Consider the following 20,297-nt stretch of genomic DNA (forward strand, 5'->3'; position numbering starts at 1 on the left):
CAGGGATAGTAAATCTTTAAATATTTGTATACCCTCAATATTATAAAGAGGAAGCAATTGTCCTACCTCAATTTTGACTCGCTGATTTTCCAATGTTTTGTCAAAAAATAAATAAAAATAAAAATGATAAAAGGGTTGGGGACTGAAAATGATAGATAAGAAAAAAAATACCAAAATTATAGGGATTCCAATAATATAATAAAGGAGGAAAAATAAAAATGGTAGTTGAGCTTAATGAGAATAATTGATTGTGATTAAGAATAAAATGAAGAGATTTCGAGTTCATTAAGAATATTAGATTATGATTGAAGTGGAAATGAAGAAATTTAGCTTGTTCTAATAAATGAATATTTTGATTGTTTTTTCTAGCAAAAAACCAAGATTGTCATAAAGAAAAAAAATGGAAGTTATTTGGAAAGAATCAATCATGTACATTTAAAAAAATAATGAAAATTACCATAATTTTAAGATTTTCATTAGAGAAAAAAAAAATCCTCATATTAATTGATATGTTATTTTCCTAATAAGATTTAACAATATAAATAAAGATATGTTAGCTCATCAAAAAATAAAGCAGGAGAGATACACACAGGCAAACATGGAGAGAAATCTGACCATGTAATAAAATAGAAAACAAAATATCAAAAAACATATCAAGATAAAAAGAAACCTAACAACCTAACAAAAAGACAAAGTCCTAGCCTCCAAAATATCAATAACTAACAGACTCCTTCTTAAACCCAAAATAACCACCCCTTTATCTTATCCCTTCTCTTTTAATTGCACCTACAAGACCATTTTTAACAGCACCCTCATGTCTTTCAAGATAGCACCATCATGAACCTATCTCCACAACAACTCCATAAACCTGAAAATCACAACAACATAGCTCACCAGTTCCTTATATAACCACTATCATATAGACTTACGCATCCTTATTATAAGTCATTTATCACCACCACTAAATAGAACAACGTCATAACTCTTATACTCACCTCTATCTCAAATAAACTCATCATAACCTTTTCTCTTCAAACAATCTTTAATTAGACCCTAAAATTACCTACAACCATTATAAATATTGCCTTTAAATATGCCCAAATCCACACTTAAAACAATCTAGCAATATTCACATTAATTTTATACCCAAGAACTAGTAGTTTGTTATTGATTTTATAGGTTCAAACACCACACATGAGACACATATGCCCTCCACTACCCAGCATCTGTCCTAGGGGTGAGCAAATTCGGTTCGGTTTTTATCAAAAAAAGTAACTAAACTGAATTTTTTTTTAAAAAAAACCGAGAATGCACAACCACTACCCATTTCCATTTTTTTGCCATTGCTTCTTCTTCAGGTCAATCTCAAAACTCCAATGTGTTGATCTGTTTATTTTAGGTAATCTGTAATGTATAATTGTGGGTGATGTATATTTACTTTGCATTATAGTCTTGATGTGTGGATGTATATTTGACATGTATTGTGTTTTCATGTGTGGATGATATATTTGTTTTTTTTTGTTTGTTTATGTTTTCTTGTATATGGTTGATTTTCTATGCAAGAATGTTGTGAAATTCATGTCGAATAATACTTTTTGATATTTTTTTTCATTATGCATTGTTTTGTTTTTTATCAAATAATCGATCTGAGAATGATACAATCTTCACAAGAAACATGTCCTTGAAGAAGTCAAAACTTTATTGTCTTAAAAAAATATAAATAAAAAAATATTTTTTTTATCAAAGAAAAGATCCAAGGATGGTACATTCAAGGATCTCATCCATGAGAAGTTGAAACTTTGTTGTTTTATAAAAAAGTTGTTTTGTTTTAAATAAATGATCCGAGAATGGTACATTCCTCATATGGATTCCATCATTGAGAAATCAAGATCTTGTTGTTTTTTTTAAAAATAAATAATATTTTTTTTTTAAAAAGAATCAACTGGATAATGACACATTTCTTATAAGGATGTTGTTTTTGAGAAGTCAAAACCTTACTGTTTTTTTTTAATGCTAATAAAAAATTTTATTTTTATTAAATAATCAACTCGTGAATATCACATTTTTTATAAGCATCTTTTCCTAAAATAAGTTAAAAATTTTATGGTTTTCATATGAAAATCAAAAGTCTACTTTTGAAAGTACAAGTGATTAGTCTTCTTCCAATGTGCTTTTCTTTATTGTTATGTCTAGGTTTAGGTTACACTCTCGTGAACTCACAAAGGCTTTTGAATATGTGTAATGGTTTTTGAGTCATTTTAAAATATAAATGGATCATAATTTAATTTATCATCCATTATTTTTTGGCTTCGGTCCTTATATTTTAAAAATATTGATCAAGTTTTATAACCGGTCTGATTCTAAATCAATGTCTTGGATCATTATAGTTTTTAATCCTTAAAAACAAATATACATGTATTAGTTTATACAAAACTTTTATATTAAGCACAAAAGATATTTTTTATCATTAAAAACAAATATGAAATAATTTATTTTATGTATGATGTTTTACGATGATTTTTATTTTATTTTTAATACTACCAGCCCGAACTTTTAAAAGATCAGTTTAAATTAGTTACAACAAAAAAAACGTAGGGAAAACTCTTTTTTTTTTTTTACCCCTTCAAAATCATAAACAGCTAGCTTGTTTCGGGATGAACTCCATATCGTGGGGGGTTTAGACTTTGACCAGATGGAGAGTTCCATCATTTTAAAATGCGAATTATATGCTTGCAATTTGGCTACTTGTGAGGATTGATCTGTTTATTAAAGCCTTATAATTTACCAGATGATGATGGACGGCTCCAATTGACTGGCCAATAAATTATCTTCACAACCGAGTCTTGCCATCCAGAGTCAATGAACCGCGCAGACGACTTGACCAGGACCGCCAAAAACACAGGCACATAAAAACGACATAACACACGAAATCAGACACCAGAGAAGAGATGGCATCGGCATCGGCATCGGCGACGGCAGCGTCGGCGACTGAAGGACCCATAATTGTGTGGAACGAGAAGCAGCGCAGGTTTGAAACCGAAGACAAGGAGGCATACATAGAATATGTCCTCGTAAATGATGGGAAAGTGATGGACATATTGCACACCTTTGTGCCACGTTCCAAAAGGGGATTGAGCATAGCTTCTCACCTCTGTGTTGCAGTTTTCGATCACGCCAAGTCCCACTCCATGTCTATCATCCCCACTTGTTCTTATGTCTCTGTAAGTTCAATTATCCTATTAGTTTCTCTTTCTGGGTTTTCTTCCTCCTTTTTTTTTCCTGCAGTCTTTGATACTTTTTTGGCCCTTTTGCCTTTCGGGTCTTGTTATTGTGGTATGATCTGTATGTTTGGTGGGTTTATTAATCTTTAGGGTATGGATTTATCTTTTTTGTAATATTTTTCTATATGCCTCCGGTCGCCTTTGTGTTTTCATTGACAAATGCAGGAAGATACGAGTAATTAAATTGACATTAACTGCTTTGTATCCTCTGAATTTAAGGCATGAGAATTTCTGCAATTCAATCCATTTTGACTACGATTCAACTGTAAACCTAGTTCTTGACTACTGATTCGCATCCTACTGGTCTGATTAGCTACAATTTTTATTAGAACCACAAGCAAAGCCCCGTTACTGTTTTGTGGAGGCATCCGACTTACGAGGCTTTGTTTCTTGCCCCTTGCCTTGGCAGGACACTTTTCTTCCACGGAACCCGTCATGGAATCCACTTGTGTCTGAAGAACTCAAATCCAGCATGTAGCTTGCAGCCGTTTGCCTGCGTTTCTCGAACTGTTTATGTACCCCAGCTAGCGATATCCTAAGTAAACTGTTTTCATAAGGTGTTCTGTGTTATGTTCAGGAATCTCCCATCAGCATAATAAGAATCACTTCTTCGTTTTTTCTTCTGGGCATTTAATTATTCTCACAGCATTCCTCGTGTTCTCTACTCTAATTTCCACTATCGAAAGTAAACTCGTCCCTGATTTGCTACTTGTGATCATCGTTGGTGCTCGTTCAAGGCAACTGCCAAATAGTGTAAAGAAACGATCGGGAAATCTGAAACTCCATTGTTTCCCAAATTCTCATGACATTCAAGAATGCCAAAATGCACGTCTGTTCAAAATACTCTCGACATTACAGCATCATTTAGCCCTTTGGTCCAATCCCAGCAGACAGCATGATCAAGAATGGGCATGCTTTGCACCTGAGTACAGCATCATTTAGCCCTTTGGTCCAATCCCAGCAGACAGCATGATCAAGAATGGGCATGCTTTGCACCTGAGGTTTTGGTCCAGCAGTGGAATAGACTTGTTCTCTTCCATCGCACATGAGTTCGAATATTATTGTACACACCTGTCACCTCATGGTACCTTACAAGTTTGCTAGGCTTGCAGGATGTTCAGTAGGCTCTGGGGATTAATTGTGGTGTATGCAAACTGGCCCGGACACCCCGGGTTACAAATAATTAAAAAAAAAGAATGTGCATGCTTTGGCAGCAGAGTGACCTCCAATAAAATCCGCAAATTCAACTCAAAGAACGACTCCCACATTCAGCATGCGACTCGCACCGCATGCTGAAAATGCTATAGAATTTTCATCGAGCGACATAACCAACCAAATCACATAAATGAACGGCAAAAGTACTGGAACACACTGAATCTATTTTTTACGATATAGTTTGTGCACGCATTGATCTAACCAATGGCGTGGGAAATGCATGCCAAGAATGTAATGAGCAGCTACTTCATAACAAGGGTCATCTACTTCAAAAATTAAAAAGGTCCAGCGATGATCAAAGATAAAATATCCTGCATGCCATTTGGGCTCCTGGCTCAGTAATAATTACTAGTTCATGCATCTTAGAAAACTTTCCTGAAAAAGATTTGACTGCAACCCACTTGTTTTTCTTGACACGTTCACGTCCCATTTTCTAACAATTTTCACCATTTCTAAGAAACTGAAAAAAAATAACTGTCAAACGTCTGTGCGCTGCTTCTAATCAGGAATCCATTATCAAAACAAAGTACAACATTTGGTACACAGCACAGCATTTCAGCTGATAAATACAATTCTAGTGCATCAAATGGACACAGAGGGCAAGAAACACCATATGGTACAAACATATCTTTTCGGCATCTTTACATATTTACAAATGATATAGATCCAGATGCTACCCAGGTACATAATAATCCATCTTTTCCACAGGCAGGTTCAAGACTGATGTTTCCACCTATACAGCACACAAGGTCAAATGTGAAAAAAAGAAAAAGAAAAAAGAAGAAGCAGTCCAACATAAAAACTAGGACAGAAGTTGGCTACTTGAGCTTTTAATGCTCCATACATTAGGCAAACAGCAACATATTGAACACAATGCATACCTCTTCAAATGAAACAAATGTGAAAGGAGCAAGACCCCTACTGTGAGATACCCGTGAAATATCATCCTCCTGCCACTCAACTCGTCCAAGAATGTCCTCCTCAGGCTCAATTACACCATCACTGTTGACTTTACTTGTAGAAAGTGAGAGTATATCCATCCTATTGTTAGCACCTAATGTTGTTCCTCTCAACCTGCAACGAAGTAATTAACAGAATGGCTCACAATTGAATCCCCCCCCCCCAAAAAAAAAAAAAAAAAAAAAAATGGTTTGTTGTGGTCTTGCCAGATCTATTTATAAATTTCCATTTTTCATAATAGCATGAACATGAAGTTTAAGTTATTTGTCAGTGACTTTACCAACACATTACCGCTCCGTTTGTATGCATCCTTAAAGTCTAAAGTTAAAAGAATCAAATAAAAAAAAGATATATAATAATAATAAAAATAAAATAAAATTGTCACATATAAGCCAGATCAACACACAAATACATCTACTTATCTTTTCCATTCATTAAATCAGAACAAACTTCGAATGTGCAACATATTAAGGCTAGAATGTCCAATACCTCAAGCAGGCTCTCCACATGGTGGGACGCAAGCCAGGGTACATGAAAGCAGCTTCAACCTGCAATAAACCAGTTTCTTTATGAGACGGGATAGCATTGCAAATAGTATATCTGTCTAAAATCAGAGATTAATGAAAAACTAAATAAAGTAAAAGAATAAGACAAACAAAATTGTTTGCAATCTCATAGAGGACCATACCTTGTCATCTGTAAGCGTGTGACGGCCAATAAAAACATCAGTTTTAGAAGCACGAAAATTCATGCATTTCACAACATCTTTTACTGTTTGACCAGAAGTCTAGACAATGAAAAACAACAAGACAAAATGGTTATCATCAAAGATAGAAAAGCAATAATCCCATTTGATATATGCATTGAAATAAATGCACTTGAATTAATTGCAAGATTGTTACTTTGTAAAGGAACCTGCCAGAAGGAAAAAATCTCATGTACCGGTAATAGCAAACCTACAATAGGAAAGGAAAAAATTAACACAACAGTGATTAAGAGAAGAAAAAAATATGTACAGAAGCATCTTTTATTTCCCTTTCTGAAATATTCCTCTCAGCACCACTGCTTAAATATTTTCATGTTTATACATGCAACTGAGTTTCATGCGTTGGAACTGTATTCATTTACTGATCACAAATAGACTAGAAGTGTATTATCCAAACAAGCACCAGCATACCAAGTGAACTGGATTGGTGACGGTCCACTCTCGCACACCAGCACGAATATAGGTGTTCCTACTGACATAGAGACCTGACATGTAAAAGAAAAATACATTTGGGGGTTATTTTGCAAGCTCCCAGGGTAAAGAAAAATAGTTAACAACAGTCGAGAAAAAAAGCAGAAGTTTGGATAAGTTTCCTAAAACAGCAAAACAATTTACTCAAAACTTCTTATCATACTCCAAATCCATCCTTCTTTCTCCTTTTCCAAATAAGATCACTGACTATAGTATATAGTAGATTATATCACTAATGAACTTCCTAATTTTCCAGAAACTAAAATAAGATGCATATTAATCTAAAACTTAGAACAAGAAAGTTAACAATAAACTCCTCTTACCATCAGTACGAATCCTTGGCCTCAAAAGCCACATTTTCCTCCACGAGCTCTCATACTTTGATTGCAAAATTTTATAATTCTCAACCATTCCAGACAGCTAAATCAGGATGAAGGAGAAGCACACATTAAACTTGGACACAATAACACAAGAGATCACAGGAAATATTATGAATATCTAACTACCTGCCATGCCTTTAAGCAAGCATTGCGCCAAAATATGGGGTTACGAAGAGTGTATCTCCATTTTCGACAAACAGAAGCTGCCCTTCCCAAATCATATGGAGCCATACGTGAAAATACCTGCACAAGAATAAAAAATTGGCTCAGTTACAGAATCCCCTTTTTTACAATGCATGCAAACACAAGTTCTTGATATTGGCATTAGCCAGGGCAGTGAAAGAAATGGTATTCTACCAAGTAATATTTCCTGCGTCATGTTTCATTTTCAATAAGAAGTTAATCATCAATTCTAAATGTTGTGAGCCATAGCAGATTATCAAATTCTACCAAGTACCCTATCCAATACTATTCATGAAAATCACTGAACACACACACATGTCAATCAAGCAAATAAACCAAAAGAAAACTTGTCAAACATAATAATTTGTTTGATCTTGGTGTGCAATACCTCAAAGAGCAGCTCGTCAGGCAAGCAACGGTGTATCAACGCTGGATCAACACTTACCATTCTACTAGCACTTCCATATGGTGCAACAGGTCGAACATTAACTCCATAAAGATCTGCAACACAAACCTTCAAAAGAATTCACACAAAGCAGTTAAAAACATTAGAGAAGGGAACTGGGCATTACCAAGCCATGGTCTCTGTGCAACCAAGTACTGCACCGTCTTCAACTGCAGAGCTGTCTCCAGCTCATCAGGAACTTGTAGTACAAAATCTGCCAAATCCCAAAGCACATTTTATTCAAATTATCAAAAATATGCAATCGAATGTTAGTAGAATTTCTTCTTTTGCTCTATTTAGCTGATCATAAAAATTTAGTCAATTAATTAATTAAGAAAAGCTTGAATTATAAATTTCCCATAATCTGGGACCTTAAACAGCCAAAATCCACCCATAGTTCAAAATTTTATAATTTCCATTACTATAGAACAAATGATGGACGGTCAAATAATGAAATTGGACAGGGAAAATTAAAAATTAAGAGCAGAATTAGATTACCTGAAGTCATGTGTGTTGAGATGACTCTTCTTCTTTTCTGACGATGAATATAGATATAGATAGAAGCTTCTTTCTCTTTTCTTCTGGGTTTTATCGGGAAAATGAAGAACGACAAATAATTTTTTTTTATAAAAAAAACTCTAGGAAATGGTGCTGGGGTTTTGCTGTATAAAGCCTCTACCGAATCATAAAGAAAGACGAGGCCAATCCGTCATCAATTTCAACAGTCAGCGTTTGGTAATTTTCATACGAGGGTGTTTATTTTCATGTTTAAAAAGCTTTTTTGAAATATATATTTTTGAAATTAATTTTTATATAATTAAATTTTTTTTTAATATATTTTTAATTAAAACAAATGCTTTAAAAAACAACTATTTAAACACTAACTACCTACCCTATATACAGCAACACCCCAGCACCGTTTCCTAGAGGGAAGTAAGACGATACTAAGATTTGCCGTTTTGAACAATGACCACAAAAAAGCGTGAGATGCGATAATGGCCACAAAACGAGTTACCAAACGCGGTCAATTCAATGGAATGCGATGCTTGGTAAAATGGAAAGTCAATTGTAAAATGGAAAGTCAATCGTAAAAAAGAAAAAAGATTGCGGAAATTTTTTTCTTAAATATCCGTACAATTATTAAAGATTCAAAATTATAATATATATCTAAATATAAAATTTTTAATAACAAACTAGAAGGTTGACTCGTGCTATGTTATGAGTCAAGTAAAATTTTTCTTAAACATAAAAAGTTATTCAAATATTGCTAATAATTTTTTCCTAGAAAAAAAAAATTAAATTGAATAAAGGTTTATCCGATGTAACCCGATTGACTTTACAAGTTAAAAAAACAACACATACAACTAGTAAGAACAATATATGACTAAACAAAATTTTAAAATGATATCTTTTCTTAATATTAAAATAACAAAATATTAGATTGATATTGGTTAACGTGTTGAATTCATGACCGGGATTATGAAACTATGAATAGCTCTATAGAAAGTAAAATAAACTAAATTATGAAACTTAATTCTCAATTAACCCAATGTTGAAGGATGAAAAAAATTCAATAAAAAAATAACCTAAAAAGATGACCTGAGTTAACATGTCAAACTTGCAATCCGAGTCATAAAACCGAGATAGCCCCATGAAAAGCAAATCAAAACAAATTATAAAAGTCTAATCCCTAACAGTCCAATATTGAAGGATGAGATTAAAAAAACAATTAAAAAAAAAAAAGAAGCTTGAGTTAATTCACTAAACTCATGACCTGAGTCATTAAACCGGGATAATCTTATAATAAAATAAAAAAAGACATGATTTAATCCAGATTAACTTGTCAAATTCACAATTTTGGTCTTGAGATTGAAATAACCTCATAAAGAGAAAGTCAAAACAAATTATAAAACTCAATTCTCAATCATTCTTGATGGACCTAATATTAAACGATAAAATTTGTAAAAATCTTAATTAAAAAATGACAAAAAATAAATCAAGTCAACCCGAGCTAACCATTAAGCACAATTATCAGGTTATGAGACTAGGATAACCTACTAAAAAACAAACTGAAACAAATCATGAAACTTAATTTCTAATTAAACACAATATTAATTGATGAAATTGAAAAAAAAATCAATTAAAAAAGAAAAAAATGAGTTAATTGGGTTAATCCACCAAACATATGATCCAGGTCATAATACGGGGAAAACCCAATAAAATATAAGTCAAATGTTGAAGGACTTATGACTCGGATCACGAGACTAATTTAATCAGAGTTAAAATGCTAAAACATGTGACCTTAATCGTGAGATCAAGATATTCTCATAAAAAAACAAAAAACAAATAGATTATGAAACTTAATTCCCAATCGACTCAATGTTGAATGATAAACATAAAAAAAAATCAATTAAATAAAAGACATAAAAAATAACATGAGTAAACTCAGGTTAACCCGTTAAGCATCATTCTCGAGTCATGAGACCAGGATTACCTAATGAAAAGCAAACAAAATAAAATCATGAAATTTAATTCTCAATCAAATTAATATTAAAGGATGAAATTGGAAAAAATAATTAAGTTAAAGAAAACAAATTTGAGTCAACCGAGTTAACTCGCCAAACCAGGTTAATCTGTAAAACCCGAGATCCGTGTCATGAGGGTGTGATAACTAAATAGAAAAAAATTTGATATTAAATGATGAAATTAAATAAAAAAACATTGATTGAAAAAAAAGAAGAAGAAGAAAAAAAAAGAAGCAAAGCAAAGCAAAGCAGCATTCCATTGACTTGTGCTTTGTAAGGAGTTGTATAAAATAAATTATGAAGTTTAATCCTCAAATAAATCAATATTAAATGACGCAATTAAAAAAAATTAAGAAAAAATATCTGAGCTAACATGGTAAACTGTCAAATCAGATTAATGCATCAAACATGAGATCCGTGTCATAAAAGTATAATAAATAAATAGAAAAAAATCTAATATTAATGAATGAAATTAGATAAAAAAAAAAATTGATTAAAAAAAAAAAGCAAAGCAAAGCAAAATGTTATTTTAATAAATAGTATTTTGTGAGGAGAGCTACAATAAAACCTCCCTTTTTTTTTTTAGTTTATAGTTAATTAATGGAGGCTTTTTAGGTGAAAAGTTACATAAAAGATTTATTTTAGATGTCATTTAAGTTCTGTATTTTCTATTTTCTTAATTAAAAATATCTAACTTGAATCCCCAAAAAGGAACAGCTAATTCTCTTAATTTGGGAAAAAATATAAAAAAAGAGTAATATATGTTATAGATATGTATACATTGTGACTGAGTTTATAATTTTGATTTTATATTGATGTATGATGAAATAAAAAAATAATACGTACGTAAATGTATTGTAAAAAAAAAAAAAGTTAATGTATAAGTATAAAAAATAACTATTAAAAAAGCTTGCCCAGGGTTTGATTATCATTATTTTTTTTTTTGAATTTATAATTAACTTATTAATATTATATTTTTAAGTTATATCAACACATCATCTTTGATTTATTTTATAATAGATTTATTTATCATCGAAGTCAAAGTCATTAGTCGTTGCAAATACAAAGTTGAATTCCTTTCAAATATATTATTTAGGAATGATCATAATATCTAAGGTTAGTACAATTCTAATAATCTGATTATTTGTATATAAATAATAATTTATCATATTACTATTTTATACAGCGATTTTATTGAGACATTATGATAATTGATATGATTATTTTTATTCACGTTGTTCTTGTTGTTTTTAAACAAAAACAATACCAAATCATATATTTGTGGATGATGCTCGCTTACGATTTTTTTTTATTAGATCAAAATATATTTTATATTAAATTTATTAAATTAAAATATTATTATTGAAACTTAATATTGGTTGAAATGAATTTAAAAAAAAATAATAAGGATAAAAATGATATATAATTCAACTATTGTATTATCATAAAATTTCAAATAATTGGAAGGGCTTTGAAAAGGATTGATCTAGCATGGATACAATAATTCAAAGGGATTAAAAAAAAAAAATGTTCACTGCACCTCTTAATTTGAAGCTTATAATATGAATTTTTAATTAATTTAAATAAAAATGATAAAACCTAAATATATTGAAAAAAATCTTGATCAAAAGTTTTCGGTTCATTTTTTTTATTCTCTCTCCTTAAAGCTTTATTGATGTTTTATTTTTATACTAGTTAAGTAGCCCACCAACAATCTCAACAGATGCAAAACGACTTCGATAGTAGGGGCTATTTAATGGAGGAAAAAGGAAAGATTTTTTTTGGGTGAATCATCATTGTATAATCGTTGCAGCACAAAAAATAACACTAAAATATAATAAAAAAAAAACAATAAAATCTCTTAAAATGTAAAGTAAAGTTGGTCAGATTTTGGATTTTACTCGTTAGAGATTATCAATTTAAGTTTTATAAATTTTAAAATTATTGAAAGATTACATGATTATTAATTTTAAAATTCATGAAATTAATTGAAAGATACACAATTTGACTGGGATACTTACAATAACTAAAAATAATAATAAAAAAAGGGTGGAGACATACAAAATATTATTAGAGGTGTTTGACAAGTGTCATTAATCATGCATCAACCTCGAAACATTCATCGATTGTCAAAAAGAAAGCCGAAAGGACAAGGAACTTGGTGTAGAGATTCTAAATTGCAAGCTCTGTCAATAGATGCCATATCCTTGCATATTGGTGTCCAAATCTGTGAAGGGTGGATAGCCACTTATCCTACAGGGAAATGAATTATATGTTAGAACATGTCAAGAAAGATAAATTGATAAAACACGGAGGGCTTGGTTCCAAGGTGACAAATAAGAGCATGCATTTGAGCCAAAAAAAGAAGAAGCTGAAACAAAAGTTTTGAGTGGATTGGAAGTAGAGGTGGCTGACTATAACGCTTTATTAGAGTAGAGGAGGCTGCCTATAACGTCATGAACTTTTAAAGCAATTTTTACCTTTTTAAATATCACGTGTGTGTGTGTGTGTGTTATCTGTAAGGTCATTTTCATGTTTCAAATATCTAAGAACTAGATACACAACATGTCTAATATACATCTTGTAAATCCTATAGAATTCAATCTTAATTACATACTATAATTTGATTATAAAACATTCATCGGACATTACCTAGATAGCTCCATAATATTTTTTGAAGTATTGAGATGTTTGAGGAAAGATATCTAAAAACACATAGGATCACAAAAATTATAACAAATTTATGTATCATCATGGTTATTAATATTTAACAAACTATACGAACAAATACAACACCTATAAACACATCTAATCTATATCAAAATTTCAATTTAATATAGTCTCTTCAACAAATGATGAACTCTTTTTTTTTTTTTCCTTATATGTATTGAATTATTGATATAATTCAAGTAAGGTCATATTCAAATTTTAGAGGAAAATTTTCTATTATTTAGTTTTACACTATCAAATATAACTTTCAACTCGACTGTTGGATCTGCTGATATTTTTACAGAAGTTTTTATACATGCTATTCTATATTGGATTCAAATCTCAAGTTAATCTGAGATTGGAAATGGATTATATCAGGACATCCAAGTTATTAGATGAATCTTAAAATTTGTCTATCTGGCCTTCATCTATTGTTCGGACTATATCCAAAACTACAAAATGAATTATGCTAATATTTCAATTGGCTTGGAAAGTAGACATTCATATCTTTTTAGAGATATATAGTAGGCCTGTTAATTCACACAGACAAGGAACAACAATATATTTGAAGTCAGGACTGAAATCTGCTAAGAATGTATGAAAATTGAAAAAACATTGTTTTCTGGTATATTATGGATTCTACTTAATACAAGGATTCCTTAATGACTTCGGAAGCATGTGTGGCAACTATTGGCTTACCTATTCCACAAGAATTTCATGTCAAACAATGAAACATTTATAGCAACAAATATTATTCATAGTTTGCAAGAATTTCATATCCATTATGGAATATATGTGGTGGCAAGGAGGTTTAAGATTCTTTTGTTATTTTTTCTTTATATTGTAGGATTTTCTTATTCAAACGGAAGATTATGGAAAGCTACGTGAAGGAGATATTTATGTCACTTTCCTTTCTATTTTGGAGAGCATACTTTTGGCTAAATAATGAAAGAAACTTTAGCATTCAAGATAACATATTTTAAGCAAGAAAAGAGGATTAATGGATGACACAAAAGAACATTCTTTTATCTACAAGTTTTAGATTTGGCTTCAAAGGATCTAATGCAAGGAGATATAATTTTGGAGTTGTTTTGATAACATGTATTAATCTAAATATTTCTTAAGGTTTATTTATTATTTTAATTATTATTTGGGATAATTATAATTTAGTTATAAGGTTTTTTATTTATATTGAATTATTTTTGGCCCAAAATCAATGTTTAAGGCTTGTTTTAGGCATTAAGCTTGGGCTTAGTTGAGTTTTAGTTAAGGTTTATTAGTTTGTAGCCCAAAATAAATTTCTAGGGTTATTATCTTAGAATTATATTATGTTTTCTTTTTCTATAATTTTAGACAACCTTTAGACATTAATAAAATTCATTTTTGCATGAGAAAAGTTTTTATTCTTTGTTAAGATAAAGAGTAAATTTGACTTTATCAAGATATAATTGATCTTGTAGTGTCATTTGCAATCATCCAATGCATATAGCTCTTAGTTATATGTTAATTATAGGTCAAGATTCAATCCAAACCTGAATTATTTGAATTTTCTTGAAGGAAATTATGATCTTCATTGTGAGTTCCATGACCATATAATAATCATGATTTACATCAATTATTAGTCATCATATTCACAAGAATTTCCTCATTAACAATCTATTTCTTAATTCATCTTGTTACATTTATCATTTTTTTTAATAATATCAACAAACACATTCATAATATAGACATTTTTTTTCTATTAAGTAATAATTTAAAATCTTATCCATAAGGTTGTGTGGATTTATTGCCTAGTTTATACCTTTTCAGCCTCGGACCCCTTCTTTTTCTTTTTTCGAACACCAACCTCAAAGATGAACCACACAAAATTCATTCAAAAAACCTCACATGATTATTCTCAATATTCCTCGAACACCGCGTGGATCTTCAATTTGGAAATATCGAGCCTAAGATCCTACGGCCTCCTTCAAGTTTCAAGTCATCGAGCAAAGCAGAATGAAAAAGAGGAGAAACACTGTTCCCACCGAAGCCCAATATCCTGTGGGCCTTTTAAAGTCACGTCTTTTTTTTTTTCTTTTTTTCCTTTTAAGCTGATATTAAGGTTCCCAATAATTTGATTTTTTGTTTTAATCTCGAGAAGGATCAAGGTTTATTGACGGGTAGTTGCCACAATTTAAGATATACATATAATTCATGTACTACGGCGATAATAGCATCCATTATAAAAGAGAGAGAAAAAGTCCAAGTCGAGATCCCGTGGTAACATTTTGTCAACGATATAAATTGAAAGAAGACAATCCTACCTTCAAATCCTCTTGTTGCATCAACAGTTCTTTTCACTGATTTTTCTTCATTTGAAAAGCACCGATACCTTAGCCTTGAACACAGCATCTTGGAGGATCAATTGAGGCAAAAAAAAAAAAAAAACAAAAAGGGCAAGAAAAGAGAAAAACTGGAAGATGCGGTGGAGAAAATACGCCGGTGCATTTTCCACGGTTGGATAGCTCTAATTTCTTTGCCTGGTCCTTCGGCGAACACTCCTTCCGCCAGTTGGATGTCAGAGAGTCCGAAATTATTGACGTGGTGAAGAAGAAGAAGAAATCATTAACGTTTATGAAATGGACATCCCTCTACTCGTTGAGTGTAGAGTGTAGAGTGTAGAGTGGCAGGCAATTATAGAGATATTTTGGGGGGGAAAGTCGTCGAGGTAAGATCACAAAGCAATAATGGCCTACTTTCATTCCATGATTCTTTAACGTGGAGGCAATTTCTTGATTCTTGAATTGCGTTTCTTCAACTTTAAAGAAGATTAGACATTGTAATTCAAGAATTGGAGAAAAAGTCGTCGAGGTAAAATCACAAACAACAGTGGCCTACTTTCATTCCATGATTCTTTAACATGGAGGCAATTTCTTGATTCTTGAATTGGGTTTCTTCAACTTTAAAGAAGATTAGACATTGTAATTCAATAAGTGGATCGGATCAAAGGTCTAAATCATCAACTTGAATAAGCATAGATATCTAATCATGCAAACGATAATAGTAATGCACATGGAAAGAGATGATTTCAAAAGATTGTAAACGAAAAAAAAAATGAAATTGCATAGTGATCTATTATTGTCTTGGAACGAAGACAATAGAGATAAAAAAATATATCTAATCTGATTTATGTATTTTGAAAACATGAGATATAGCAAGGATAAATTTTCAGAGATAATATTTAATATTTTTTATTTTTAAAATATTCTTGTAAAAAAAAAATTTTAATTTCAAAATTATTCAATTAAGACATGTAAGAGTAAAAATGATTATTAACATAATTTTAAAATCAAATTCGGGGGTCGATTTGAGACAAAGCCCAAGTCACAAGTCATTATGACTCGAGTTAGTATAAAAATAAAAATAATTATTGTCGTAGTCTTAAAACTCAATTTGAGGGTCAACCCGGGAAAGGCTTGAGTCACTAGTGGGGTTAAATGTTAACTCAGATCAATGTAATGATAAAAATGACTATTATTATAGTTTTAAAACCCGACTTGAGCTCAACCCAAGATAAGGCCAAGGTTTTATCATAGTTTCCCAACTCGGGAGGTTAATCGGGGAAAGTTCAATGTCACAGGTTGGGAGGATCAACACAGGTTGACTCGAGTCAATATATAAATAAAAATAACTATTATTATAGTTTTAAAACTTAATTAGAAAGTCGATCTAAGACAAGATTCAAGTCATGAGTCAAAAGCATCAATCCATTAAGTCAGTCTTAGTTTTATAATTAAAGTTATTATAGTATTATTAATTTCAAAATTCAATATAAACTAAACTAAAAATAATAATAATGTTTAATTATATTTTTAAATATGAAGTTTGACAATAAAACATAGTAAAAGTAAAATAGATTTTTTTTTTCAAATTTTTTTATGTCTTGTCTATTATAACTAAATAAGATACAAAGATAAGTCACTATCTTTTATGTTTTGTTTTTTTTTGTCTTTATCATCACTTAAAAAAAAAAAAAAAAAAAATTCAAGACTATAACCAAGCGATAGTCTCGAGACATGAAATATCTTATCTTAAAAGTTGAAAATGTTTAAGAGAAAAACTTGGTTCCTCTGAGTTGATACCTGTTAAACCACTCTTTTTTTTTCTTTATATTTGAATTATTAAGTGAAAATCAAATGAGTTATATAAGTATTATAGTTAAACAAATCTTTTAACGGGGAAAGAACTCTTTTATAATACAAATTAATTACTATAATATATATCCAATTAGCAAAATTAAATATTCATTTATGTAATATGTCAATATTTTAATGTATATAATTAGTAAAATAGAGTGTTTAATATTTTTGTTGTATGTCAATATTTCATTATATTTCAATATTTTTCTTTTATATAATTTAGGAATTACTAATTATGTATATATTATTTTAATTGTTATTTTTAATTAAATAATTTTATATAATTATTAACATCATTTATCTTATTATTTGTTTATGAAAAATAAATATTAATAAAATATATAAAAAAGAATTATTAACTAGTTCTTAAATTAATTTTGAACAAACGATTGGATAGACAAATATCCTCCATCATTCAATTGAGTGTGGTGGCATTTGGTTGCCATGGGGTGTTTAAGAGTGTAATAATAGTTATTGTTTAAAATATATTTTATTTGAAAATATATCAAAATAATATATATTTTTATTTTAAAAAAATTATTTTTGATATTAGCATATTAAAATGATTTGAAAATATTAAAAATATAATTTAAAAAATTTTTATAAAAAAATACGGTTTTAACAATGTTTCCAAACACTATCTTGATTTATAAGCTTCTATAATAACTGACTAATTGAGCATTATGCTCCTACTTAGCGGAGGTTATTAGTACTTAGTTTTTCCTTTAAAATTAAGATTAGATTAATTGTTCAACTATGGTTAGAATTCGATTTTCTAGGCCAATTTAACATGTGTATTCGAATGGGATATGCAATTTAAGACAGTGAACTAACAAAGAAAAAGGTATTCATAATCTTTTGACAAGTCTCATCACATATTTTCAATACAACTTCGAGTTCTATACTTTATAATAATTTTGTGCATTTTTTGAAATAGATATATGTTAATTTGCTTTTTACTTGAAAAAAATTTCATTTGTTCTATGTTAATAGATATATGCTAAATCATATGAAATAATTAATGTTTTCTCACAAGTCCAAACCATAAGAATTAATTCTAACAATTTAGAGGATAATTTATTGGAAACATACATTGTAATTCTCTTTTAGAAACTAGACATAATTATTTGATTGTAGTTTTTATAGACTTTTTGAAACTCTCTTAATTGAATTTGAATTGATACATTGTTAAATCTATTTTATTTACAATGTTCAATTATTTTCTATGTTTGAATTTTTTTGGTATTAATTTGAATATAAAATGAAATTAAATTTATATAAAAAAAAACATGCAAAAACAAATTAGACGAGAGAACATCAGATTTATTACAGTAATGTTTTTAAAAATTTAATTATGAAAATAATATCTTAAAAATAGTCACCTTTTTCTTTTCTCTTTGTCTTCAAAAACCAGCAGTAAATACAAAGTAAAGGGTAGTGTTACAGTAACGTTTAAAGAAACATGAGTTATAGTTGCGGAAGAAAATTTTATCAAATTAGAGGGGAATCGTTGGATTTGCAGAAGAACATGTATAATATTTAAATGTTAGCATATCGAGAGAAATATTCTGGTTTCTTCTTTCAAGAGCTCCAGCACTATATTCCCATTACCTGGAAGAATAACACGTTTGTTATATATTTTGGTACTGTTTTATCGTTGGATATGATACCGAGATATTGATTTATTTTTTAAAATGTATTTTATTTAAAAATATATTAAATATAATTTTTTAAAATTTATTTTTGATATTATTACATCAAAACAATTTAAAATACTAAAAAATATTAATTTAAAGTAAAAATAATAATTTTAGCAAAAACACACCTAGCTTCATCGCCAAACACACTATTCAATCCTTTTTTGTGGTTGGAAAAACGTTTTTGTAAAAAATTGATTTATTTTTACTTAAAACTAATTGATTTATTGAATAATTAGAATTACAAATTATGATATTTTTTTTTAAATTATTAACATTGTCAAGATTATGATAGTTTTGACACTTGTCTATTTGATAATGATATTTATTTAAATTTAAATTTAATTTAAGAAAAATTCAAGAATTGTTTTTTAACATTCAATGAAAAGATTTTCATCAAAAAGTTTTTTTAATATATATATTTTATTTTTTTCTCAAAAAATATCTAATAAATAATTAATAATACATGATAGGCTTATTTATATCTTCTTTAAAAATTCTATATTTATGTCATTTTAAATAAATATAAGGGTTCTTGTAAAGAAAATTAAAAGAAACTAAAAGATATAATAGATTTATTGTAGTAATTTTTAATATTGCTTTAGGCTCATAATCACTGTGGACTGAAACTATGAAATCATAATTTTTCCTTATTAACAAAACATGAATAACCTTGGAAACAAGGGTATACTGGTTTTTTTTTAATTGCACAGTAAAATAACTTATATGTTTTTTAATTAAAAAATAATGGATTGATTGGAAGGGACACTCCTGCTTTTTTTCATTTTAAGTTCACACTAAACTAACTAGAATGCTTGTATTGAAACTTTCTTTGCTCTTGGTCAAGGTTTTTTTTTTTTTTTTAATCTTTTTTTTTTATTTTGTAATTACCAAGTCTGATCATAAGCACTTTAGTATTTATGCGCGTGCGCGCACACACATATATATAAAGTCGATTATGTGCAAAATTCATGTAAGTATGTGTCAATGCTGTTGCACTATTTTGACGATATGCCATGAATCGTTCAACAACCAAACTCGAGTTTTCACAATGGCATTTTCTCTATTCTTTGTCAGCGCATGTGGCAAAAAAGATTTTAGATTTAGCGTCAGCGGTCATTTTATTTTTTGCTTCCTCTCTCATCCTCAATTTCAGAGCCTTCATTTGGATAGTTTCAAAGCAGCCATTTGATTTTTCTTTCTTTCAGATTTGTTTTCTATTTTCTTTATTGCCTTTTCTTTTATTTTAAATGATCCATAGAATTGAAATTTTCTTTCATTTTAACCATTTTATGATTTTTTTACCTTTCAGATTTAATTCTTATTCTTTTAATTGTTAAGCTTTTAAAAAAATTATTCTTTTAATTAAATTTTCTTTTCAATTATATCCCCCGATATTTTATATTATTATCTTAATTGAATTACCTTTTCAATTCCATATCTCAATATCTTTGTTCATATTATTTTTATTTCTAATTTAGTATTTA

General features: G+C 29.5%; 2 protein-coding genes across 2 annotated transcripts; one reads left to right on the plus strand and one right to left on the minus strand.

Moving 5' to 3' along the window:
- Positions 1-2,794: 2,794 nt before the first annotated feature.
- LOC118029245 (acetyltransferase At1g77540) lies at positions 2,795-3,899 on the plus strand. The gene is made up of 2 exons (XM_035033079.2): positions 2,795-3,221; positions 3,691-3,899. Exons 1-2 carry the CDS (start codon positions 2,949-2,951, stop codon positions 3,757-3,759), a joined length of 342 nt encoding a protein of 113 aa, XP_034888970.1. The 5' UTR covers positions 2,795-2,948; the 3' UTR covers positions 3,760-3,899.
- A 1,090-nt stretch (positions 3,900-4,989) lies between these two features.
- LOC118029244 (F-box protein 7) lies at positions 4,990-8,534 on the minus strand. Its single transcript, XM_035033077.2, has 11 exons — positions 8,200-8,534; positions 7,829-7,915; positions 7,645-7,757; positions 7,200-7,316; positions 7,017-7,113; positions 6,634-6,707; positions 6,359-6,412; positions 6,145-6,243; positions 5,946-6,004; positions 5,378-5,570; positions 4,990-5,229 (listed from the first exon to the last, which is right to left on the minus strand). Exons 1-11 carry the CDS (start codon positions 8,207-8,209, stop codon positions 5,170-5,172), a joined length of 963 nt encoding a protein of 320 aa, XP_034888968.1. The 5' UTR covers positions 8,210-8,534; the 3' UTR covers positions 4,990-5,169.
- Positions 8,535-20,297: the final 11,763 nt, after the last annotated feature.

This window comes from Populus alba, chromosome 5 (assembly GCF_005239225.2).
Source record: "Populus alba chromosome 5, ASM523922v2, whole genome shotgun sequence".
In the NCBI taxonomy this organism is placed as follows: domain Eukaryota; kingdom Viridiplantae; phylum Streptophyta; class Magnoliopsida; order Malpighiales; family Salicaceae; genus Populus; species Populus alba.

Bases quoted from the DNA above. Each gene is read 5' to 3' on its own strand.
- LOC118029245 (XM_035033079.2), top strand. From the start codon at position 2,949: ATGGCATCGGCATCGGCATCGGCGACGGCAGCGTCGGCGACTGAAGGA. The intron at 3,222-3,690 runs GTAAGTTCAATT...TTGCCTTGGCAG, and splicing joins CCACTTGTTCTTATGTCTCT to GACACTTTTCTTCCACGGAA.
- LOC118029244 (XM_035033077.2), bottom strand. The intron at 7,317-7,644 runs GTATTGCACACC...ATTCTTGTGCAG, and splicing joins CTGACGAGCTGCTCTTTGAG to GTATTTTCACGTATGGCTCC. The intron at 5,571-5,945 runs GTATTGGACATT...ACTTCGTTGCAG, and splicing joins ATGTGGAGAGCCTGCTTGAG to GTTGAGAGGAACAACATTAG.